Genomic DNA, 19,860 nt, shown 5'->3' with positions numbered 1-19,860 from the left:
CCTGGCCTAACATCGGTGCCCATCTTCCTCCACTTTATACATGGGATGCCTGCCACAGCATGGCTTGATAAGTGGTGTGTAGGTCTGCGCCCAGGATCTGAACCTGCGAACCCCAGGCCACCAAAGTGGAGTGCACAAACTTAACCACTACGACACTGGGCTGGCCCTGTTTCTAGTTTTTTAACCCATTTTTCAGAAATAAATACTCTCTGCATACACACACAGACACACACACACACACACACACAGACAAGAACATTCAGTATGATCTGTTCTGCACCCTGCACTTAGGCGTCTTGCTGGTCCTTCCACATCAGAGCGGAGAGATTTTTCTGTTTCTCTTTAACAGCTGCAGGGTTTTCGCTTGCCTGTGCGACCATCATTTATTTAACCAGACCCCTGATGAGAGATATTTCGGTCATTTCCAATCCACTGCTGTCACAAACAATGCCGTAGTGAGTGTCTTTATAAACACATGTTGCACACATGTGCAAGCTTATCTGCAGAATAAATTCCTAGATGTGCAATTGTAGGTCAGAGGGCATCTGCATTTCTTATTTTGATCAATAGTGCCAAATTGCCCTTTAAAAGGGTTGTACCAATTTGCACTGCCTCCAGCAATATCTGAGTGAGCTCACGTGAGCTCGGGAAAATGCGTATCTGATCACGTCACTCCTGACTTCACACACCCGTTCCCAAACCTGGCCTCACCGAGAATCACCTGGGGAACTTGCAAAGCAATCCTATAACCCTGCAGTTCTGATTTCACTGAGCTGGGTGTGGCACAGTCATGGGAGTTTTTTAAAAACTCACCAGGGTGATGCTAGAATGTTCCAGGGTGGAGAACCCCAGCTTTCATCATCAGTGGCTCCCCCAGGCCAGTGTAAAGCCCATAACCCTCAGCAAAGTAGAGAAGCCATCATTTTGCTTCTCACCTGGCTCTCTGCTCTCTTGTTTCACATACTCGCTGCTCGCCCGTCAAGGCTGACCCAGGGTCCTGCGTGGGGAGTGCTCCCTGGGCCTCCCCGGTGAGTGCAGTGATGGACGGAGCTAACCGTCAGCATCTCTTCCCAACACAGCATTCAGGGATGTCATGCTGTTAGCATGAAACTGATTGTGGTAGGAGTATTTACACCACAGTAATTGGCAAACACTACAAAGGAGGACTTTTCCCCCCCAGAAAGCCAGTTATCATTGAACTGTGCATCGCCATGTACTTGTCTCCTCTGCTCACTCACGGCAGGCTGGGATCCGTCTACACCAGCTCTTCTCATGCTGTGTTATCAGGAGACTTGAGCTCCTGTAACAATAAATAATCATGACAATGAAAATAATAATGTCTTATCGAGCGTTTCCTGTGTGCCAAGCACTGAAATCTGTGCTTCCCGGGCAGGAACTCATTCACTTCTTCTAATAACCCTGTGAGGTGAAGACTATCGTCACCCCATCTTTCCTGAGGCACAAAGAGAGAAGGTGACTTGCCCGAGGTCACACAGCCAGTGAGCCACAGCCATGGCAGAGTCGACACCCAATCAATGTCGCATGTATGGATGGGTCCAAACTTCTGGAAGCAGGCGCTGGGAAGCCTGGCTGTACAGACAAGCCAGGACCTTCTCCTCAAGAAATTGCAAGTGTTTCTAACGGCTGGTTTATGACCTGCCTGCCCCTCCCCCACTCAGGACTTGTATTAGTTTCCTATGGCTGCAGTGATAAATATGACAAATTTAACAGCTTAAAACAGCACAAGTTTATTATTTTACAGTTCTGGAGGTCAAAAGTCCAAAATGGTTCTCGCTGGGCTCAGAGACATCTAAATCTTAACTCCCAGGACCCACAAATATGTTACTGACATGGCAAAAGGAACTTTGCAGCTGTGATGAAGTTAAGGATCTTAAAATTTGCAGATTATCCTGGATTATCCAGTGGGCTCACTGTAATCACAGGCGTCCTTATAAGAGGGAGGCAGGAGCATCAGAGAAGAGACGTGAGGACAGAAGCAGAGTCAGAGAAATGCACCCACAAGCCAAGGAATGTGGGCAGCCCCTAGGAGCTGGAAGTGGATTCTTCCTTAGAGCCGCTAGCGGGAATTCAGCCCTGACAACACATTGATTTTTGCCCCATAAGACCCACTTTGGACTTCTGGCCTCCAGAACTGCAAGATAATACATTAGTGTTGTTTTAAGCGACTGCGTTTGTGTGTTTTGTTACAGCAGCCTTAGGAGACTCATACATGGTCACTGGGCCATCCCTTTATCAGAAAAATATGGCAGGTGGCAGTCCTTCAGAAGAGAGTGAAGATGGGCTGGCATAGGCTGTCCTGTGTCCCAGACTTCCAGGATGCTGGAAAGGCACGGGGGCTGGGCTACCCTCCAGGGTTAGCTGAGGTCGAATGTACACAGAAGGGAGGAACACTGGGGCCAGAAAGCCAGTGGCATTAAGCTGAAAAGTGATTGGAACTTTACCAAGCCCTGTGGAAGGACTCAGTGAATGCCTGGGGCACAGGGGCTGGCCAGCCTGGACACCAGGCTAAAGTCAAAGGTCCTACAGCCTGGGCAAGTGACAGTGCTGACAGAAGGCACTGGGGCTGTGAAATAGCACTGGACTGCGTGCGACCTGAGCCTGCCCTGCACTGACTGGCCACGCGAGCTCAGACAATTTTCCTCTCTTCTCTGGGTCTCAGTTCTGTGAGTTATGAGGGGCTTGTACCAGATCAGCACCTCTCAACTTTCCTTTTAAAAAACTTCTTTAACAGCAGACTCCTTTCTTCAAACAAAATCTTTCTTGTGTGACTTGGACTTATGAAGATAATAATCATAATAACAGCAAGCACTTAAGTGGGACTTGCTTCACCCCAGACACTCTTCTAAGCACCTTATAAATGTAAATTGATTTGTTCAATACTCACAACAGATCGATAGGTAGGTGCTATCATCTTCATTTCACAGATGAGGGAATTGAGGCACAGAGAGATTAAGAAACTTGTTGAAGGTCACCCAGCGGGCAAGTGGTAAATTCTTGATTTGAACCCATACATGCCAGATGCAAAGAGAACTGAGAGGCAGGGGGACAGGTTGGGGGAGATTCAGCCAGAGATGTCAAGTTGAGGTAAGTAATGAAGAGCTGGGGGAGGTGGGGAGATGGAGAGAGAGGAGGGAAAACACCAGCATGAGCTGGAAAGACAATTGTGGAGTCCGGTTTATGAGAGGCGCTGGAGTAGCCATGGGGTCTGAGAGAACCGGGGAGTCAGGGGAATGGGGCAGAGCGCCTCCACCACGAGCAGGTGCCCTGGGGGCCCTGAGCGGGCTGAGTGTGGAGACTGGGCCATGTGGGGCCCCGGCATTTGTCTGGCTACGCACATATACTCACTACGGAAAACTGATCAGAGTGGAGCTGCCGTGGTCAGGCAGGCAGTCTCATCCCCCCGTCCTCCCCTTCTCACCCCCTTTCAGGCCCCTAATCATTTCTGCAGAACCCTCGGGTTTCAAGCAATACCATTTGAAAACCACTACCCCAGACCACCTCCATTCTATCGGCTTCTGCTCCTGCCTGGAATTGTCCCCATGGCCCAGGCCCCAGGGAGCCCACTGAGGCCAGCAGCTCTGCCACCTCCTCCAGGGAGCTGTGGAAGGCTCAAACTTGGGCCTTCCTCGCTCCCGGATCCCTGCATTGAATTCAAAGTTTCTGGTAAGTGCAGATTCCAATCAGCAAGGTGACCTTGAGCCAGCCTCTTCCCCAGACCTCGGGACTTCATCTGCAAAATGGAGGTGATAATGATAACTCAGTTTTGGAAGCCAAGAGGCTGGGCCTCAGAACCTCTTAAGGAAATTAAGAGGAGCCAATGCACAATGAGCACCTACATGAGAAGAGGCTTTGCAATTTTAGCCATCACTGTCCTCATTTGACTGGTGAGAAAACTGAGGCTCAGAGAGGTGAAGTAACTGTCCAAGGACACACAGCAAGGTAGTGCAGAGCTGATGCCAGGACAGGCCCTAGAACCGTGCCTCTTCCTCTTCACCCCGACCAGGCAGCCAAACCCACAGAAGCAGCCTGCTCTGTGGCTTCCAGTGTGGCCACCCCCTCCCTGAACCACCTCTCACTCTCATATTTTTTACAGACAAGGAAACTGAGGCTCAGAGGCACTAAGTCACCTGTCCCAGGTCACCCAGCCATTCACATTGGAGCTGGGGATCCAGGTGTGTGTGACTCCAAGCTCACATCTCTTCCTGGTCCATCATGCAGCCTCCAGAACTCCCACCCAGGGCTCAGAGACTGCGCTTCTCGGTCTGAACCTGTCCCAGGCCTGGGCTGATTAAAAGCAGCAAAAAGTTCTTCCTGCAGCCTCAACCTGAGCACCTCTCCGTCATCAGCACACCCCGAGCAGCCTTCAGGGTGCCAGGGACAGGCAGCTGCAGACGCCCTGGCCCCAAGTTGCCCTCTGCTCCTTCCGAGTTACGCTCCTTCTTAGAGGGGAGGGGAGGACAGCTCTCCTTGCCTTCCAAGCGGCTGGCAGAGCGCGGCTGCTGCTGCTCCTGCCTGCTGCCTGGCTGATGGAGAGATTATTTCTAAGCCCTTCCCATTCCCCCTCCTTGCAGGACCACACTGGCTGTCCCCGTGGGACTCGGAGTGCAGAGCCCGCTGCCGGAGCAGGACAGCTGGCCTGGCTCCCCCCTGGCATGAACCCCTCAGACCCTCACCTCTCACAGGGAAAAGGGTTTCTAGGTCTTTCTAAAAACCCCAAGCCAGTCCCCCAGGGCTGTTCTGCAGCTGCTGGAGAGAGAGATGCAGAATGAATGGACTTCTGGTTTCTGGAGGAGGCAAGGGAAGAAAGATTGGAAACCAACTCTGCCAGAAACTGCTGTGTTTGGGATTTTTCTTTTCTTCCCCTTCATCTCCGCCACAAAACTGTCTCTTCCCTGGGCGTCGAGAGATGGGCTCCCCTGGCCCGGCAGATAAACAGCTGGAAACAGGCTCCCTGAGACAGGAGGGTGAGTTAGACTTCGGGGGAAGAAGTTAGGGTTTGCTGTGGGGGTGGGGGTTTCAGGATGCCGCACATACCCTTGGCCAACGTGCTGTTTTGAGTGACTACCTTTCCCATGCTCTGGGAGGTGCCTGTGTACCAGCTGTTTCTGGGGGCGGTGGGTCGCGAAGTTGGGTTTGTGCAGTGATGCAGAAAGGGCAGTTCTGGGGGTTCTAGAAAGAGCCCCAGGCTGGGAGACAGCGTCCTGGGTTGGATTCGGATTTGCTGTGTGACCTTGGATGAGTCCCTTCAGCTCTCTGGGTCTGGGTTTTTGCAGAATCTTGGGAAGGACTCCCCAGATTTCAAAATACTCTTCTCCCTGCAGGCTGTTCATCTTCCTCTGGCTGTACGTTGTAAACGAAGCAATGCAGGCAGAAGAACAGAACGTTGCGTGGTGAGCAAGTGTGAAATACACAGGCTGCGATTCAACTCCTCGCTGTCTGCCGGAATCCAACTGGCTCTGAAATTGAGAGGAACTTTTATTTCCATTCCGCTGCTGAGTTTTTCTCTTGATTGGAGTGCATCTTGGAATGTAAGGTTGTAGATGCTTTGGAAACAGCTCTGGCTAGAATGAATAGCATAAGAAATGGTTGCAGGATGCTGAGGATAAAAGATATTGTGGAAATGATTTTTTAAATGCATGGGCTAAATGTAAAACCTTTATTCTAAGTCAAGCGCCCCAAATAGGTCTGAAGTGGAGAGAGCATGAGAGTCCCCTTCATTTTGCAGCTAACAAGACCGAGGCCCAGAGAGGGGGAGTAAGTGGCTCAAGGTCACACAGCAAGGGTGGCTGAGGCAAGCACCCAGTGAACGTGGAAGAGTGCTGTCATTGATAGCAAAGTCCTTCAAATGAGAAAGCAAACAAGGGGGAGGAGGTGACCGTTGTGGAGCTTCTCCTGAGAGCCAGGCGCTGTGCTAAGCAGTCACGTTCCTCATGACTCAACTTTCTGTGCCTCAATTCCTGATCCGTAAAATGGAGATACTAATGTCTGCCTCATGGGGTTGTTGAGATAAGTTAACATAGGGGAAGTGTGTAGATGGGTGCCTGGCACAACAGAAGCATCTAGAAGTGTTCTTAAAATAGACTTCATGTATATTACTGCATGTAACCCCACTGTGCCCCATGAGGTGGGCACAAACCCCAGCTGTACAGACAGAGCAAAGGGCTCAGAGAGGCTGAGCAATCCAGCTGGGGTGGCAGTCCGTAAGGAGTCAGAACCCGGCAGTGAACCTGAGAGCCTTTTACACTCTTTAGCTCTGTTGTTACCAATTGTCCCTTGCAAGGTTGGAACGAGTCTTGTCATTGGCATGAATGATGCTGAGATCAGAGGGGTTAAGCCACCTGCCACAGACCACACAGCCTAGAAGTGGTACAGCTCTGATTTGTGTAGCTCAGGTCCAAGCTCCCTATCCCAGTCCACGTAACACCCGTTCCAGGGAGATTCTCCTGAAGTATAAGTATGTGGTCCACCAGGGAAGGGATGTCATCTTCTCTTTTGGTTTGCTGATAGATCCCAAGTGCATAGTAGGTGCCCAATACATCTGTGTTGGATGGAAGATTAAAAGAATGAATGATGCAGGGCCGGCCCGGTGGTGTAGTGGTTAGGTTCACTTCAGCGGCCCAGGGTTTGCAGGTTTGGATCCTGGGCACAGACCTACAGACCGCTTATCAAGCCATGCTGAGGTGGCGTCCCATGTATAAAGTAGAGGAAGATGGGCACAGATGTTAGCACAGGGCCAGTCTTCCTCAGCAAAAAGAGGAGGATTGGCAACAGATGTTAGCTCAGGGCTGATCTTCCTCACCAAAAAAAGAAAATGAATGATGCAGATGCAGGAAAGCAAATGTGAAGAAATGTCCGTGCTCTCTAGGACTCTGCCCTGAGACCGATTTCTCCTGTTTTCTTGCTGTGTCCCCTTTGGGTGCCAGGACGTCGCTGGCGATGCCCGTGCCGTCCAGAGACAGGAGCCTGCTTCCCGGGCACCATCTCTCCCGCTCCTGCAGCCCTTTCAGCCAGCTCCTGCCCGGCCCCGGGGGGCCGCCGTCCAGCAAGGGCCTTTACTACCGCAGGGCCCGGAGGGTGGGCGCCCGGGACGCCTCCCCGGCGGCGGACCTGAAGAAGGAGATCCTGGTGAACGTCGGGGGCAGGAGGTACGTCCTCCCGTGGAGCACGCTGGACGAGTTCCCGCTGAGCCGCCTGAGCAAGCTCAAGTTCTGCCGGAACCACGAGGAGATCGCGCAGCTCTGCGACGATTACGACGAGGACAACCAGGAGTTCTTCTTCGACAGGAGCCCCAGCGCTTTCGGGATGATCGTGAGCTTCCTGGCGGCCGGCAAGCTGGCCCTCCTGCGGGAGATGTGCGTGCTGTCCTTCCAGGAGGAGCTGAGCTACTGGGGGATCGAGGAAGCCAACCTGCAGACCTGCTGCCTGCGGGAACTGCTGAAGAGGCTGGAGGAGCTGGCCGAGCTGCACAGGGAGGAGGCCCTGCAGCGCCACGGGGACGCCCGCGGCCCGGCCGCCGACACCTCGCGCGGGGGGCTCCTCATGAACTGGCTGCGGGACACGGTGGAAAACCCGCAGTCGGGGCTCCCCGGGAAGGTCTTCGCTTGTCTGTCCATCCTCTTCGTGGCCACCACGGCGGTCAGCCTGTGTGTCAGCACCATGCCCGACCTGAGGGCCGAGGAGGACAAGGTGAGTGGCCTCTGACCAGCGTCCACTTCTCTGTCGGGCACAGCGCCCGGGGCCCATGAGACGTAGGGCCCATGAAAATGTTTTAATTTCTTTTAAAACAAGGAAGAAATGAATACAATCTAGCATGGATTGTATTCATTTTTAGACCAATACAGTTGTAAAAGATCATTTCTAATATTATTTTTGGAGGAAGAGGCCCAGGAAGGCAAAAGTGCCTACGTCCCACAGAAGTCATGAGGTGGCCCTGCCTGTGATAGTGAACCTTGGATAGTGACAAAGCCATCCCTGGTCTTAGTGGGCCAAGCTGGCCCAGCCCTGCCTCTCTCGGCTCTGTGACCATAGCCAAACTGCTTCACCTCTCTGAGCCTCAGTTTCCTCCTCTGTAAAATGGACAGCATTGCTATGAAGGTTCACGCATTCAGTGCACTCATCCTGTTTATTGGGCACCTACTCTGAGCCACGCACTATGCCAGGCTAAAAGTCCCAGCCTTCTCAAGCCAACTTTCTCGTGGGCATCCAGCTCCAGCTTCCTTGGGGTTACAGAGTAAAGATGCCGATGATGGCAAGATTCTCGGCCCTCAGTCTTCCTGCTTGTTACTTCACTCCTGAGCCTCTCATCAGTCTCACTGGATGAGGAGCTCAGAGATGAGTTGACTCTAAGTGACCACGCCCCAGAGGCCAGAGCAAAAAGGTTTTCTTGCCCACTCCTGCATTCTCTTTCCAGGGAGCTGTGGGAGACTCCAAGACCCCCCAGGGGGCCAGATGGTCTGGGAAGTGAGATAAGAACCTAACATTTTGTTGGGAAGGTTATTGAGAGCTTCAGACTGAGCACTGGATTGTTTCCTAATTTAAAATGTTGCTCCTGTCCTGCTCCATACTCCTCCATGGCTCCCCATCACCCTAACTTATGGAGCTTACATTATAGTAGGCGGAGGGAGCCAATGAACAGAACACATGTATGAGATAGCGCACCCTGAATATGGCCCATCACCATTGTCAGTCCGTAAGTTCTCTTCCCTTAAAGATCTATCCCAGAGCAATATGGTAGGATCAGAGAACTTTCCGGATAGAAAGGACTTGGAGAACCAGCTTGTGCCTCCCACAGAGTAGGCTCTCGATGAATATTTGTTGAATAAAATGTATCTTGTCCAACCTATAAATGTTTTGTCCTAAAGCAAACCAACCAAAATGTTTCGACTTTCAAACAGCTGTTTCCCTATAGAGGGAACTACAACTCCAATCGTAGGCATTTTTTCATTCTTTAGCACGACATCATGGATTTAAGAGCCTGCTTATTCACAGAAATATTTCCATGTGGACTCTGTAGTAAAAAGATTCGGACAACATAAGGGGCTTCCTTCCTGCGTCCCCCACAGGCGCCTTTGATCCTCGTGGCGGAAGGACCCCTGGATTTCCACAAGCCTGTTCCTCATAGGGATTTCCAGGGATCCAGGATTTAGACACTGCAGAGGACAAGATCTTTTCAGAGTCTAACGCTTTGAAAATTACCCAGGGTGTGACCCAGGCTTGGTTTAATGGGGACTCAGGAAATCAGATCAGAGGTGGGCAAGAGGCTCGCAGAGCAGGGCAGCCCCAAACCTGAGCCGGGGAACCAGGCAGCCATGTCTCTTCCAGATCAGAGGGGCTGATACCCAGGGCCAGTCGCATCTCAGTGCTTTGACTTTGTGAGACCACCTTTGGGTGTGCTGCCAGGAGAGAGGCTGGGAGGTGCAGTCCTCAAAAAAGTGTGTCTATTTCAGAGCGCTGGGAGGCTGAGGACGGGCAGTCTTTGTTCTTTCAAGACTGTGTCCTTACATTTACATAAAGAGATGATGTTCTCTCCCCACCTCGTGTGGCTGGTATTTCGGATTTGCCCTCGGGGACGTGAGTCTGACAGCAGCCAGTTCAGCCAGCCAGCTGCAAACGCTGGCCAGCAGCTTCCGGGGGGCAGCGTGCCCAGGAGGCGTGGGGGCCCAGTCGTCCTGAGGGGCCTGGCAGCATCTGCTCAGATGAGTTTATGACACGTGGGGGACAAACACCCCGGGGCTATGACCCACAGAACTCCTCCATCAGACGCGGGAGAGGTAGAGAGTTAGCAGACAGGAGGAAAAAGCAGTTTTCCTTTTGCTTTTTCTTCTAACCTCTCACAGCATCACCCCTTGGAGTAAACTTAGCATCGGGGTGACAGGTCCATGCCGGAGATTGCAAATTAAAACGGAGGAGGGAGGAGGCAGTGCTGTCAGGACCAAGCGCCTTCGGGAGCATCAGACTTTGCTGGACTCCTGGGAGGAGCGCATCCCCAGAGCGATGAAGGAACAACACTTATGCAGCGCCCCCTGTGAGGCTGGCACTGGACAGATGGGCTGACTGAATCCTTGCCACGGCTTTGGGAAGTGGATATTACTACTCCCCATTGTACAGTCGAGGACACTGAGGCCAGGGCAGCGTTATCAACTTCTTAAGCTCATGGCTAGTAACGGGCAGAGCCAGGATTGGAATTCACCTCTGCTTGGCTCTAAAACCTGACCCCTTGTGACCTCCTTCAACACTGGGCCCCTCTGCCTCTGGTCTAGATCTTTGGCTGTGGTGGCACTTTGCATTTTTGAGGCAGCTGGATTTTGTGAAGTGCTTTTCTGTCCGGCATGATGGCTCAGAGTACAGATGACCTGAGTTTGAATCTTGGCCTCCCCCCTTACCAACTCAGTGATCTTTGGGAAGCCACTTAACCTCCTTGTGCCTCAGTTTCCTCATCTGCACAATGGAGATGCTATTGGCCCTTACTTCAAGGAGTTACAGTGAGGATTACAAGAGTAATTCGTGTAAAGCAGTTGGGAAAATGCTGACATAAAAAGTGCTCAATAAATGTGAGTTATCATCGTCATCATCATTCATTCATTCATTAGGAGCTAGCTAACAGGAAATCACGTTTCTCCGCTCATTCGTTCAGCAACAGTTATTGAGTGCCTACTGAGTACATTCTCCTAGGTGCTGGAGACAAGACCAATTTCGACCTTCTTGGAGCTTATATTCTGAGTGTCCCTGCTTCATTTTTTAAATTCGAGGTGAAATTCACATAACATAAAATTAACCATCTTAAAATGGACAATTTCAGTAGTATTTAGTACATTCACAATGTTGTGCAGCCAGCACCTCTATCAAGTTTCAAAACATTTCCACCGCTCCAAAATAAAACACGTGCCAATTAGGCAGTCACTCATCATCCCTCTCCCCCAGCCCTGGGAAACCCCCCATCTGCTTTCTGTTCCCATGAATTTCCCTATTCCAGACATGTCATGTAAATGGAATCACATGATACGTGGTCTTTCATGACTGGCTTCTTTTACCGAGCGTGATGTTTTCAAGGTCCATCCATGTTGTAGTGTGTGTCAGTGCTTCATTCCTTTTTATGGCTGAATCGTATTCCACTGTCAGTATATGCTACAGTTTGTTTATCCATGCATCCAGTGGTGAATGCTACAATTTCCCAGGTTCTTTGCTTCCCTCTGCCCGAGTCCTCTGCCATGCTGGTCAACCCTGCCATTTATCCCTAGTGTCCTTCCACGTGGCCTCAGCCCCTCCCGGGCAGCTCTGCTGGTCAGACGCTTTCCTTCTCTCTGGGGGAGGCTGAAGGTCACTGGGCAGCTACAGTCGAGCACTCGCTCCCCCTCTCTTGACCTCTTTCTTCCTCTTTACTTCTACCTCCACATCCCCAACGGCTGCAGACGGTATCACGTCACGGAAAGGAGCCAGAATCTCTAGTTGGCGAGCCTGGGGTTTGAATCCCAGCTCTGCCGCTCCCTGGCTCTGCCCTTGGGCGAGTCACTCTTTCTCTGTGCCTCTGTTTCCTCACCTACAAGGAAGGACAATAATGACACCTCCTCAGAGGGTGGCGCTGAGGACTGAGTGATCACGTTGACCATGTGCTGGCACAGAGTGCACACTCAGCGTATTTTTACCCCCGCTGTGGGACTCTCGGCCCTTCCACCCCCCCATCTCCAGTGTCCATCAGCCTCCCTCACAAGCTCCCTCGAACAAAAGGGCAGCTGCCAAGTCAGAGGCCAGTGGGCTCAAATGTCTTCTCTGCCCATTTCCAGTGTCCATCCTCATCCATTATCCACGCGTGCATTCAACACACCTTTTCTGAGGGCCTGCTCTGTGCTGGAGACCTGGTGGTGACCAGGGCAGTACAACCCCGCTCTCTACCTGCTGGGTCAGCTTTCGCTCGTTTCTCCTCCCACCTGAGCTTCTGCTCCTGCCCCAGAGGTTTGCTCGAGGCTTTCAAGGATATTGCAAAGGGACATCACACCAGATTGCCAAGTGCCCTCGGTGGTTGGGTGGTTGCAGAACGGAGGTGGGGCTGAGGGTGGGACCTGCGGGCTCTGCTGCTGCTTTCCCTCACGTCCTGTACTGTGGTTTCGGCATCTCACCAAGGTGGGGAAGGAGGGCACAGAGAGATTTTTAAAGACCAGGTGGAACTCTTAGGGACCCCTCATCATTTGGGCTGCAATTTCTGCCTCCCCACCTCCCTGCCCTTTAATAAAAAGCCTCCTGCTGGAGCCAGCCTCTCCTCCACCCCATCCCTCTCTGGGATCATGAATCAGCTCCATAAAGAACTGCCCCGCTCTCTGTAGCTCTCTGTGTTCGGTGACATTTGGTGATTGTTCTTCCTCTTAACCTGTTTTTTTGGGTTTGGGGATTTTTTCCCCTCAGCTGAGTCTCCCTATATCCCGGCCAACAAGAAGTGCTCCCCATTTCCCAGACGGGGCCCACCTTCCTGGACCAGTGTAGTTCTCACTGTTCCTCCTGCCTGGTCACGCTCCCCTCATCTCCGTGCCCCATTCCTCGCCCCGTCTGCTCAGGCCCACACTTGTGTCAGAGCCCCTGTGTCCCAGGGCTGGGGCACGGGCAGCCGGGAGGAGGGAGCCGAGGGGAAGGGGAAGACCTGGGGAGGAGAGACTGTGCTCAAGGCAAGGGGGGAGTGAGGAGAGGATCATGGAAGGAGCATAAAGAAGGGGAGAGATGGCAGAGGGCACAGGCCCAAGAGAGCACTGGCTCTCGGGGAGGGGAGAGGCAGGAAGAGCAATGAGTCAGCACGGCCAGGCACCCGTCTCGTCTCAGAGGAAACAGCCTGGGACCTGAGATCGGGGCCAGAGGCACAGAGGGTAGAATTCACAGGCAGGAGGGAGGATGCGGAGGGAGGCCCGAGCTCCTGAATGGAACCGTGGGACCAGCACTGCGCTACGGAGGAGGTGAGAAGTGGCCGATTCTGGCCATATTCCGAGGGGCATTTCTGTGAGAGACAGAAGGATGTGAGGAAGGCTCCTGAGTCCCTCCCAGACGGAACTTCTGGAACTGGCCCTCTCTGCACCTGCAGCATGCCCGGCAGCCTGTCCAGACGGACCCCCAGGGCCAGTGGCTGTGCCCTCAGAAAGCCCTGCCCGCCCTCGGACCCCAAGGCCCTTCAGAGCAGCTCTGCCTCAGAGCCTTGGGAAAGGGCTCGGGGCAAGGCTGTGGGACTCCGCTCACTGCCTCACCTGCACTGACTAGGCGCGCAGACTCGAACCCTGGTCTCTTTTTTTATCAAGATATAATTCACACATGATAACAGTCATCCTTTTAAGGTGCACAAAGTGGTAGTTTTTAGAATACAGTTGTGCAACCATCACCACTGTCTAATTCCAGAACATTTCATCACCCCAAAAGAAACCCTGCACACACCACCAGCTACTCCTCATTCTCCCCAATCCCACCAGCCCCAGGCAACCACAAATGTACTTTCTATCTCCATGGATTTGCCTTTTCTGCGTGTTTCATAGAAATGGAACCACACAATACGTGGTCATTTATGTTGCCTTCTTTCCCTTAGCATAAGGTTTTCAAGATTCATCCACATTGTAGCATGTCTCAGAGCTTCATTCCTTTTTATGGCTGAATAATATTCCATTGTACGGATAGACCACATTTTGTCTATCCATTCATCAGTTGATGGGCATTTAGGTTGTTGCCAATTCTTGTGCATAATGCTGCTGTGAACATTCAGGTCCAAGTTTTTGTGTGGATGTATGTTTTCAGTTCTTTCGGGTATGTACCTAGGTGTGGAATTGCTGGGTCATATGGCAAATGTCTGTTTAACTTTTTGAGGGACCACCAACGTGTTTTCCACACACAGCAAACTGTACCACTTGACATTCCCACCAGCAATGTTTGGGCATTCTAATTTCTCTCCATCTTTGCCAAACCTTGTTACTTTTTTGTCTTCATAATCATCGCCATCCTAGTGAGTGTGGAACGGTATCTCACTGTGGTTTTGATTTCTGACCCTGATTTTTTTTAACTTTTCACGATGGAAAATTTCAGGCATTTACAAAGTGAACAGGATAATGTAATGAACTCAAGTAGCCATGACTCAGCTTCTACAATGGTCCACATTCTGCCATTCTTGCTCCCTCTCCCTGCACCCTCCCCCCACCTCCCATTGTTTATTATTATTATCATTCATTTTGTTTTTATTTTACAGTTTTTTTTTTTGAGGAAGATCAGCTCTTAGCTAACATCCGATGACAATTCTCCCCCCCCTTTTTTTTTTGCTGAGGAAGATTGGCCCTGAGCTAACACCCATGCCCATCTTCCTCTACTTTATATGGGATGCCGTCACAGCATGGCTTGACAAGCAGTGCATCAGTGCACACTGGGATCCAAACCTGCGAACCCCTGGCCACCACAAGGGAGCACGAGCACTTAACCACTTCGCCACCGGGCCGGCCCCTATTTTACAGTTTTATAGGTAAAATTTACATACATTGAAATATAAAAATCTTAGCTGTACAATTTAACAAATGGATCCACCCGTGTAACTCTCACTCTGTTTAATAGAGAATATTCTCACCACTCCAGAAAGTTCTTTCAAGTTCCTTCAGTCAATCCCTACCCACCCAGAGGCAGCCGCTGATGGTGACTCTGTCCACCACACTTGAGTTTTGCCTCTTCTTGAACTTCACATATGTGGAACACGCAGTGCATCCTCTTTTGCGTCTGGCTTGCTTGCCCCGCATGCTGTGGTGAGATCCGTCCGTGTTGTTGCATCATTCACACCTCTGGGCTTCTCAGGGCTGAGTCACCTTCCTCTTCACTGCAAGGAGGAAACAGAGCTCACCTCACTCCTGCCGGGGACGAGGCCCACCAAGAGGTTGACCAACCACCTCGGTATGCCCCAGACTGAGGGGGTTCCAGTGACCTGGGACTGTCTCTGCTCAGATCCAGAAAGTTCTGGGCAAACCAGGATGAGCTGTTTACCCTATCTACAAGATACAACCAGAAATTTCCTCAGAGAGAGAAAAATAACTTTTTTCTTTCCGTTCTTTCCATTTTTCTTCAAATATTGGCTGGCATGGCGATTATTTCCTTAGCCCGAGCCCCATAAATCCCTACCACCCCAACGCCGCTGGCCGATAACGGGGCATTTTTCTGAGGACCAGTGCTGGGAGGTTGGTTTAAGGACGCAGAGCGCAGCAGCAATGCAGGGGTGACTCTGCAGAGCGCTTGCTGCAGTGAAGGGAGGGGGCGGCGGGCCAGGCCGTGGGAGGAGTGGGTGGTGCATGCCTTGAATATGGGAACGCCAGCACCAGGGGCAGAGGAGGGACCCAGACAGCCTTCTCTGCCTCTCAGGAGTCACTTTCCTGAGCCACTGGGTCTGGCCTGGAAAGGTTATTCCTAGGCCACAAGAGGCTCTTAAGCCGAGGGGGAAACTCCCCGAATGTCATCAACGAAAGAGGCCTTGTAGGGAGAATCTGGCCCAGAGTCTGAAAAACTTGCAGGTGCCTCTGAGTCAACTGGGGGGCTTGCCAAAATGCAGATTCCTGGGCCCCACTCCAGGTTTTTGAGTTTGTGATGGTGATTCAAGAATCTGCATTTGTAACAAGCATCCTGGGGGATTCTGTACAGGGGATTCTGAATCAGCTTTGAGAAATATTGACTCTGTTCCAACCTCTTCATCAGAAACTAAAGCACAGAGAGAGGCAGTGACTACCGCAAGGTCACACAGCAAGTTTGTAGCAGGACGAGATCAGGATCCCAAACTCCTGAGCCTTCCAGGATCCTGACGCACACCCTGGGTGTTGTGGCAAAGACCTCTCAGTGTGCTGCAGAACTTCCTCTGCTTCCTGTAACATCCAGCGATAAGAGAAGGGTATTGTTACCCTTACACCGACCAGGCAGGCTACTGTCTATGACAGTGAATCGTCTCATAAAGACAGCTGCAGTGCCTGCAGGTGCAACCCCTGCCACCTTATGCTTGCATCACTCCCGTTCATGCTGCATCCACGTTCTGTGCATTTCCATTCATCACAATAACTCCCCCAGAGCAGAGAACGAGAAGTCCAGAGGGAACGAATGACTTGCCTGAGGAAGTGGACAGCGGGATTTGAGCCCGGGTCACAGGGACTCTGCACTCAACAGCACCCCCCACCTCCCACCCCTTTGGTAGACCAGACAGAAGTCAAGCGGGAAAGCTGCCTGGCCCTGGCCAGGCAAACAGAGATGGGAACAGACCAGCCGGCTCTCTTTCTCCAGTGGCCAGACATAAAGAACATTTCGGTTGAGTATTCCTGTGGGCCCAGGCACTGGCAATAATTTCTTTTTCCACTTCAGAGCTTTTTAATCCAAAGAAAACTGCAGTTGTCAACACCCTGCTTTTCACTCAGGCAACTGGCTTCAGTCATTCATTCACTCATCCGTCATAGATATATATGTAATATTTAGAGTCAGGCTCTCAACTCCGACTCCATATTAGAACCATCTATGGGGCTTCTGGAAAATTCTACTGCTCAGGCTCAAACCTAGATCAATTAAATTAGAATCTCTGAGGTCCTAGCCTGGACATTAGGATTGTCCACAGCCCCGGGGGTTCTAATGTGCAGCCGAGGCTGAGAACCCCTATACCAGACTGGACAGTCTCAAACTTTAACATGCACACGAGTTACTTGGGGGTCTTGTTAAAATGCAGGCTCTGATTCCACAGGGGTGGGGTGGGGCCCAAGATTCTGTGTTTCTAACAAGCTCCCAGAGGAGGCTGATGCTCTGGGTTCGAGGATCACACTTTCAGCAGCACAGGGGCTGGTGGCACTCTGTCAGAAGCCAGGGGCAAGGGGCGTGACCAACACAACAAAGGCTCGCCCACGGCCCCCACCCGGCTGGAATTTCCTGAGGGAAGCAGACCCCGTGTGAATAGCTGCAATCACGCATCACAGGGCCATACTGGGGATGCGCGAGCCCTCTCCGCCACACCAGCCACCAAGCCCCCAGAAACAAGGTCTGCTTCTCTACTGCTTTACCCCCAGAGCCTAGCTGGGGGCCTGGCACGTGGTGAGCCCTCCATACATCTTTGTTGGGTGAATGAATGAGGGATGGTGGGCAAAGTAGTTACAAAACAGCCTACAGTGGCCGAGAGACCATCTGCTCTGTATGTGAGCTCAGGCAAGTCATTTCACCACCAGAACCATTTCCTGGGCCATAAAGCGAGGTCGTGCTGCCTGCTCACGGCATCGCTGGGGGCTTAAGTGACAGCCCTCGAGCAGTACCTGGTACACAACAGCGGCTTCTTTGGTAAAGGTGAAGGTCGACGGCTATAACAGAGAAGCCCCGAGATAGAATGGCTTGAAACAAAATAGAAGTCGATTTCTCTCGCAAAGAGGAACTGAGGTGAGCCGGCAGCACTCATTCTGAGACCCAGATGTTTTTGCACTTTGATGCTCCATCCTCCCCCGGGGCTTTGGTCCAATCTGCTGCTTCTAAGCTGGGTTGCAGGGCCATCTGGGTTATCGAGGCTCACGGGGGGAAAGAGTGTGCAGGAACTCACGCCAACGTCTTAAGTCCTGGAACTGGAGGTGGCACCCATCACTTCTGTTTACATCCCGTAAGTAGGGACTTAGTAATTTGGCCACACCTAGTGGTCAGGGAGGCTGGAAAGGGTGGTCTCTGATCTAGCTGACCGGCCGTGTGCCCAGCCACAACTTGAGAGCTATGTAAAAAGATGGGTTTTGGTAGACAACTAAGAGTCTACAGCACAGAGCTCAATCGAGATAGATAGATAGATAGATGGACAGATAGACAGATAGACAGATAGATAGATATAGATAATAGAATAGAGAGAGAGACTATAGAGTATATATAGAATACATACAGAATATATTCAATATATGAAATCTATATATGGAATCTATATGTATATTGATGTCTATATATATCTAGGCTGATATGCCGATATCTAGCTATACTGATATCCATATCCATATAGCTATATGGAACGGCTTTTCGCCGTGGTCGCTCGCCCCGTTTCCAGCGCTGTGGCCCGCCCTCTCGACCGTGCGTTTGTTGCCTCTCCAGGGCGAGTGCTCTCGGAAGTGCTATTACATCTTCATCGTGGAGAGCGTCTGCGTGGCCTGGTTTTCCCTGGAGCTCTGCCTGCGGTTTGTCCAGGCCCCGAACAAGTGCCAGTTTTTCCAGGGGCCCCTGAACATCGTCGACATCCTGGCCATCTCCCCGTACTACGTGTCCCTCGCGGTGTCGCACGAGCCCCAGGAGGACGGCGAGAGGCCCGGCGGCAGCTCCTACCTGGAGAAGGTGGGGCTGGCGCTGCGCGTGCTGCGGGCGCTGCGCATCCTCTACGTGATGCGCCTGGCCCGCCACTCGCTGGGGCTGCAGACCCTGGGCCTCACCGTGCGCCGCTGCACGCGCGAGTTCGGCCTGCTCCTCCTCTTCCTCTGCGTGGCCGTCACCCTCTTCTCCCCGCTGGTCTACGTGGCCGAGAATGAGTCCGGCCGGGTCCTGGAGTTCACCAGCATCCCGGCCTCCTATTGGTGGGCCGTCATCTCCATGACGACGGTGGGCTACGGAGACATGGTCCCTCGCAGCGTGCCGGGCCAGATGGTGGCCCTCAGCAGCATCCTGAGTGGAATCCTCATCATGGCCTTCCCAGCCACGTCCATCTTCCACACCTTCTCGCACTCCTACCTGGAGCTCAAGAAGGAGCAGGAGCGCCTCCAGGCCCGCCTCCGCCGCCTGCAGAATGCGGCCACGGCCAGTGAGCACCAACTCCTGAGTGACGTCGACGACCTGATCTTGGAGGGACCCGCCTCGCCCATCGCATACATCTAGCTCCAAACCTCTATGAATACACCCGAACTTCAGCCCATCACCCTCGGCTGACACAGCTGGAGAACGCCAGGATGTAGACCATCGGGTGGTATGTTTCTAGAGCTCAGGAGCGCTCCAGAAGCTGGGAGGAGCTCCAGGACACATGTCTGGTCCTTGTGATTCTTGACCCTCCTGGCCACGATGGTCCAGGCTGACCTGATCCGTGTCGCTTGCCTTTTCCTCTTTCCCTGCCAGTCGCCGAGTGTATCCAGTTTTGCTGGGTTGGACAAGTCTCCCTTCATTCTCATTTCCTTCCTAGCAGAGTCTTCAACATCCCAAGCTGGGTTCCAGATGCCCACAGAACCAAGCCTACAGAATTCCATTCCTCCCCTAAGACCCCCTTTCCTGGGCCACCCACTGCCAGGAACTGGAGGGCCCAGTCTCCGCAAACCTTCTGATCAGATCTCCCCACCCAGCCCTTTCCTGGGTCCAGCAGGGATCAATATGTTCTCCTTCCGCTCACGCTACCAACGGCATTTTCCTAATGCAGCCAGCCACCTCCCCGCCCCCAGCTCTAGAAGCTCTTACCCAAGAGGGCAGAACTGGCCTCTGCGTTAAATCCCACACTGGGGGCTGGTGGCCTGCCATCCCCCCGATGCGCCTGGGATCTGGGCAGGAGCACCCCTTGCTAGCACAGCAGGCCTTCCTTGGCCAACTGGACTCTTGGTGGAACATTCTCCAATTACGCAGTCCTTAGCCTCGACAGAGGCTGCTAACTCCTGCAGGGCACTGCATTGTCCCTTGAGAGAACCGTTCCTGCTCCTGGTTCCTCCAGTGCTGCGAGGACCTTGGCTTTCCACCTTCAGTTAAGCCACTGTGGATGCAGTGTAGCTTCAGTGCAGAAGCGAGGGCAGCCTTAGGATCTGCCCCTTGCCGGCTCCCTGGACCAGGCCCCTTGATGCCAGAGGATGGACATCCTCAGCTTATAGTTAAATGTTTTTATTTATTTATCCATTCATTCCT

General features: G+C 52.3%; 1 protein-coding gene across 1 annotated transcript; it reads left to right on the top strand.

Moving 5' to 3' along the window:
* Positions 1 to 6,951: 6,951 nt before the first annotated feature.
* On the top strand, positions 6,952 to 18,858 carry KCNG4 (potassium voltage-gated channel modifier subfamily G member 4). Its single transcript, XM_058528637.1, has 2 exons — positions 6,952 to 7,707; positions 18,088 to 18,858. The coding sequence occupies exons 1-2, from the start codon at positions 6,958 to 6,960 to the stop codon at positions 18,856 to 18,858; spliced, it is 1,521 nt and encodes a 506-aa protein (XP_058384620.1). The 5' UTR covers positions 6,952 to 6,957.
* The last annotated feature ends 1,002 nt before the right edge of the window (positions 18,859 to 19,860 follow it).

The sequence above is a fragment of the Diceros bicornis genome, chromosome 32 (genome assembly GCF_020826845.1).
Source record: "Diceros bicornis minor isolate mBicDic1 chromosome 32, mDicBic1.mat.cur, whole genome shotgun sequence".
Taxonomy (NCBI): domain Eukaryota; kingdom Metazoa; phylum Chordata; class Mammalia; order Perissodactyla; family Rhinocerotidae; genus Diceros; species Diceros bicornis.
Note: the sequence above shows the minus strand (reverse complement) of the source record. Positions and strands in the feature narration are given on the sequence as shown.

What these genes read in the sequence shown, in the direction of transcription:
- KCNG4 (XM_058528637.1), top strand. Translation starts at nt 6,958, where the DNA reads ATGCCCGTGCCGTCCAGAGACAGGAGCCTGCTTCCCGGGCACCATCTC. An exon ending in TGAGGGCCGAGGAGGACAAG is followed by an intron (nt 7,708 to 18,087) that starts GTGAGTGGCCTC and finishes TTGCCTCTCCAG; the next exon opens with GGCGAGTGCTCTCGGAAGTG.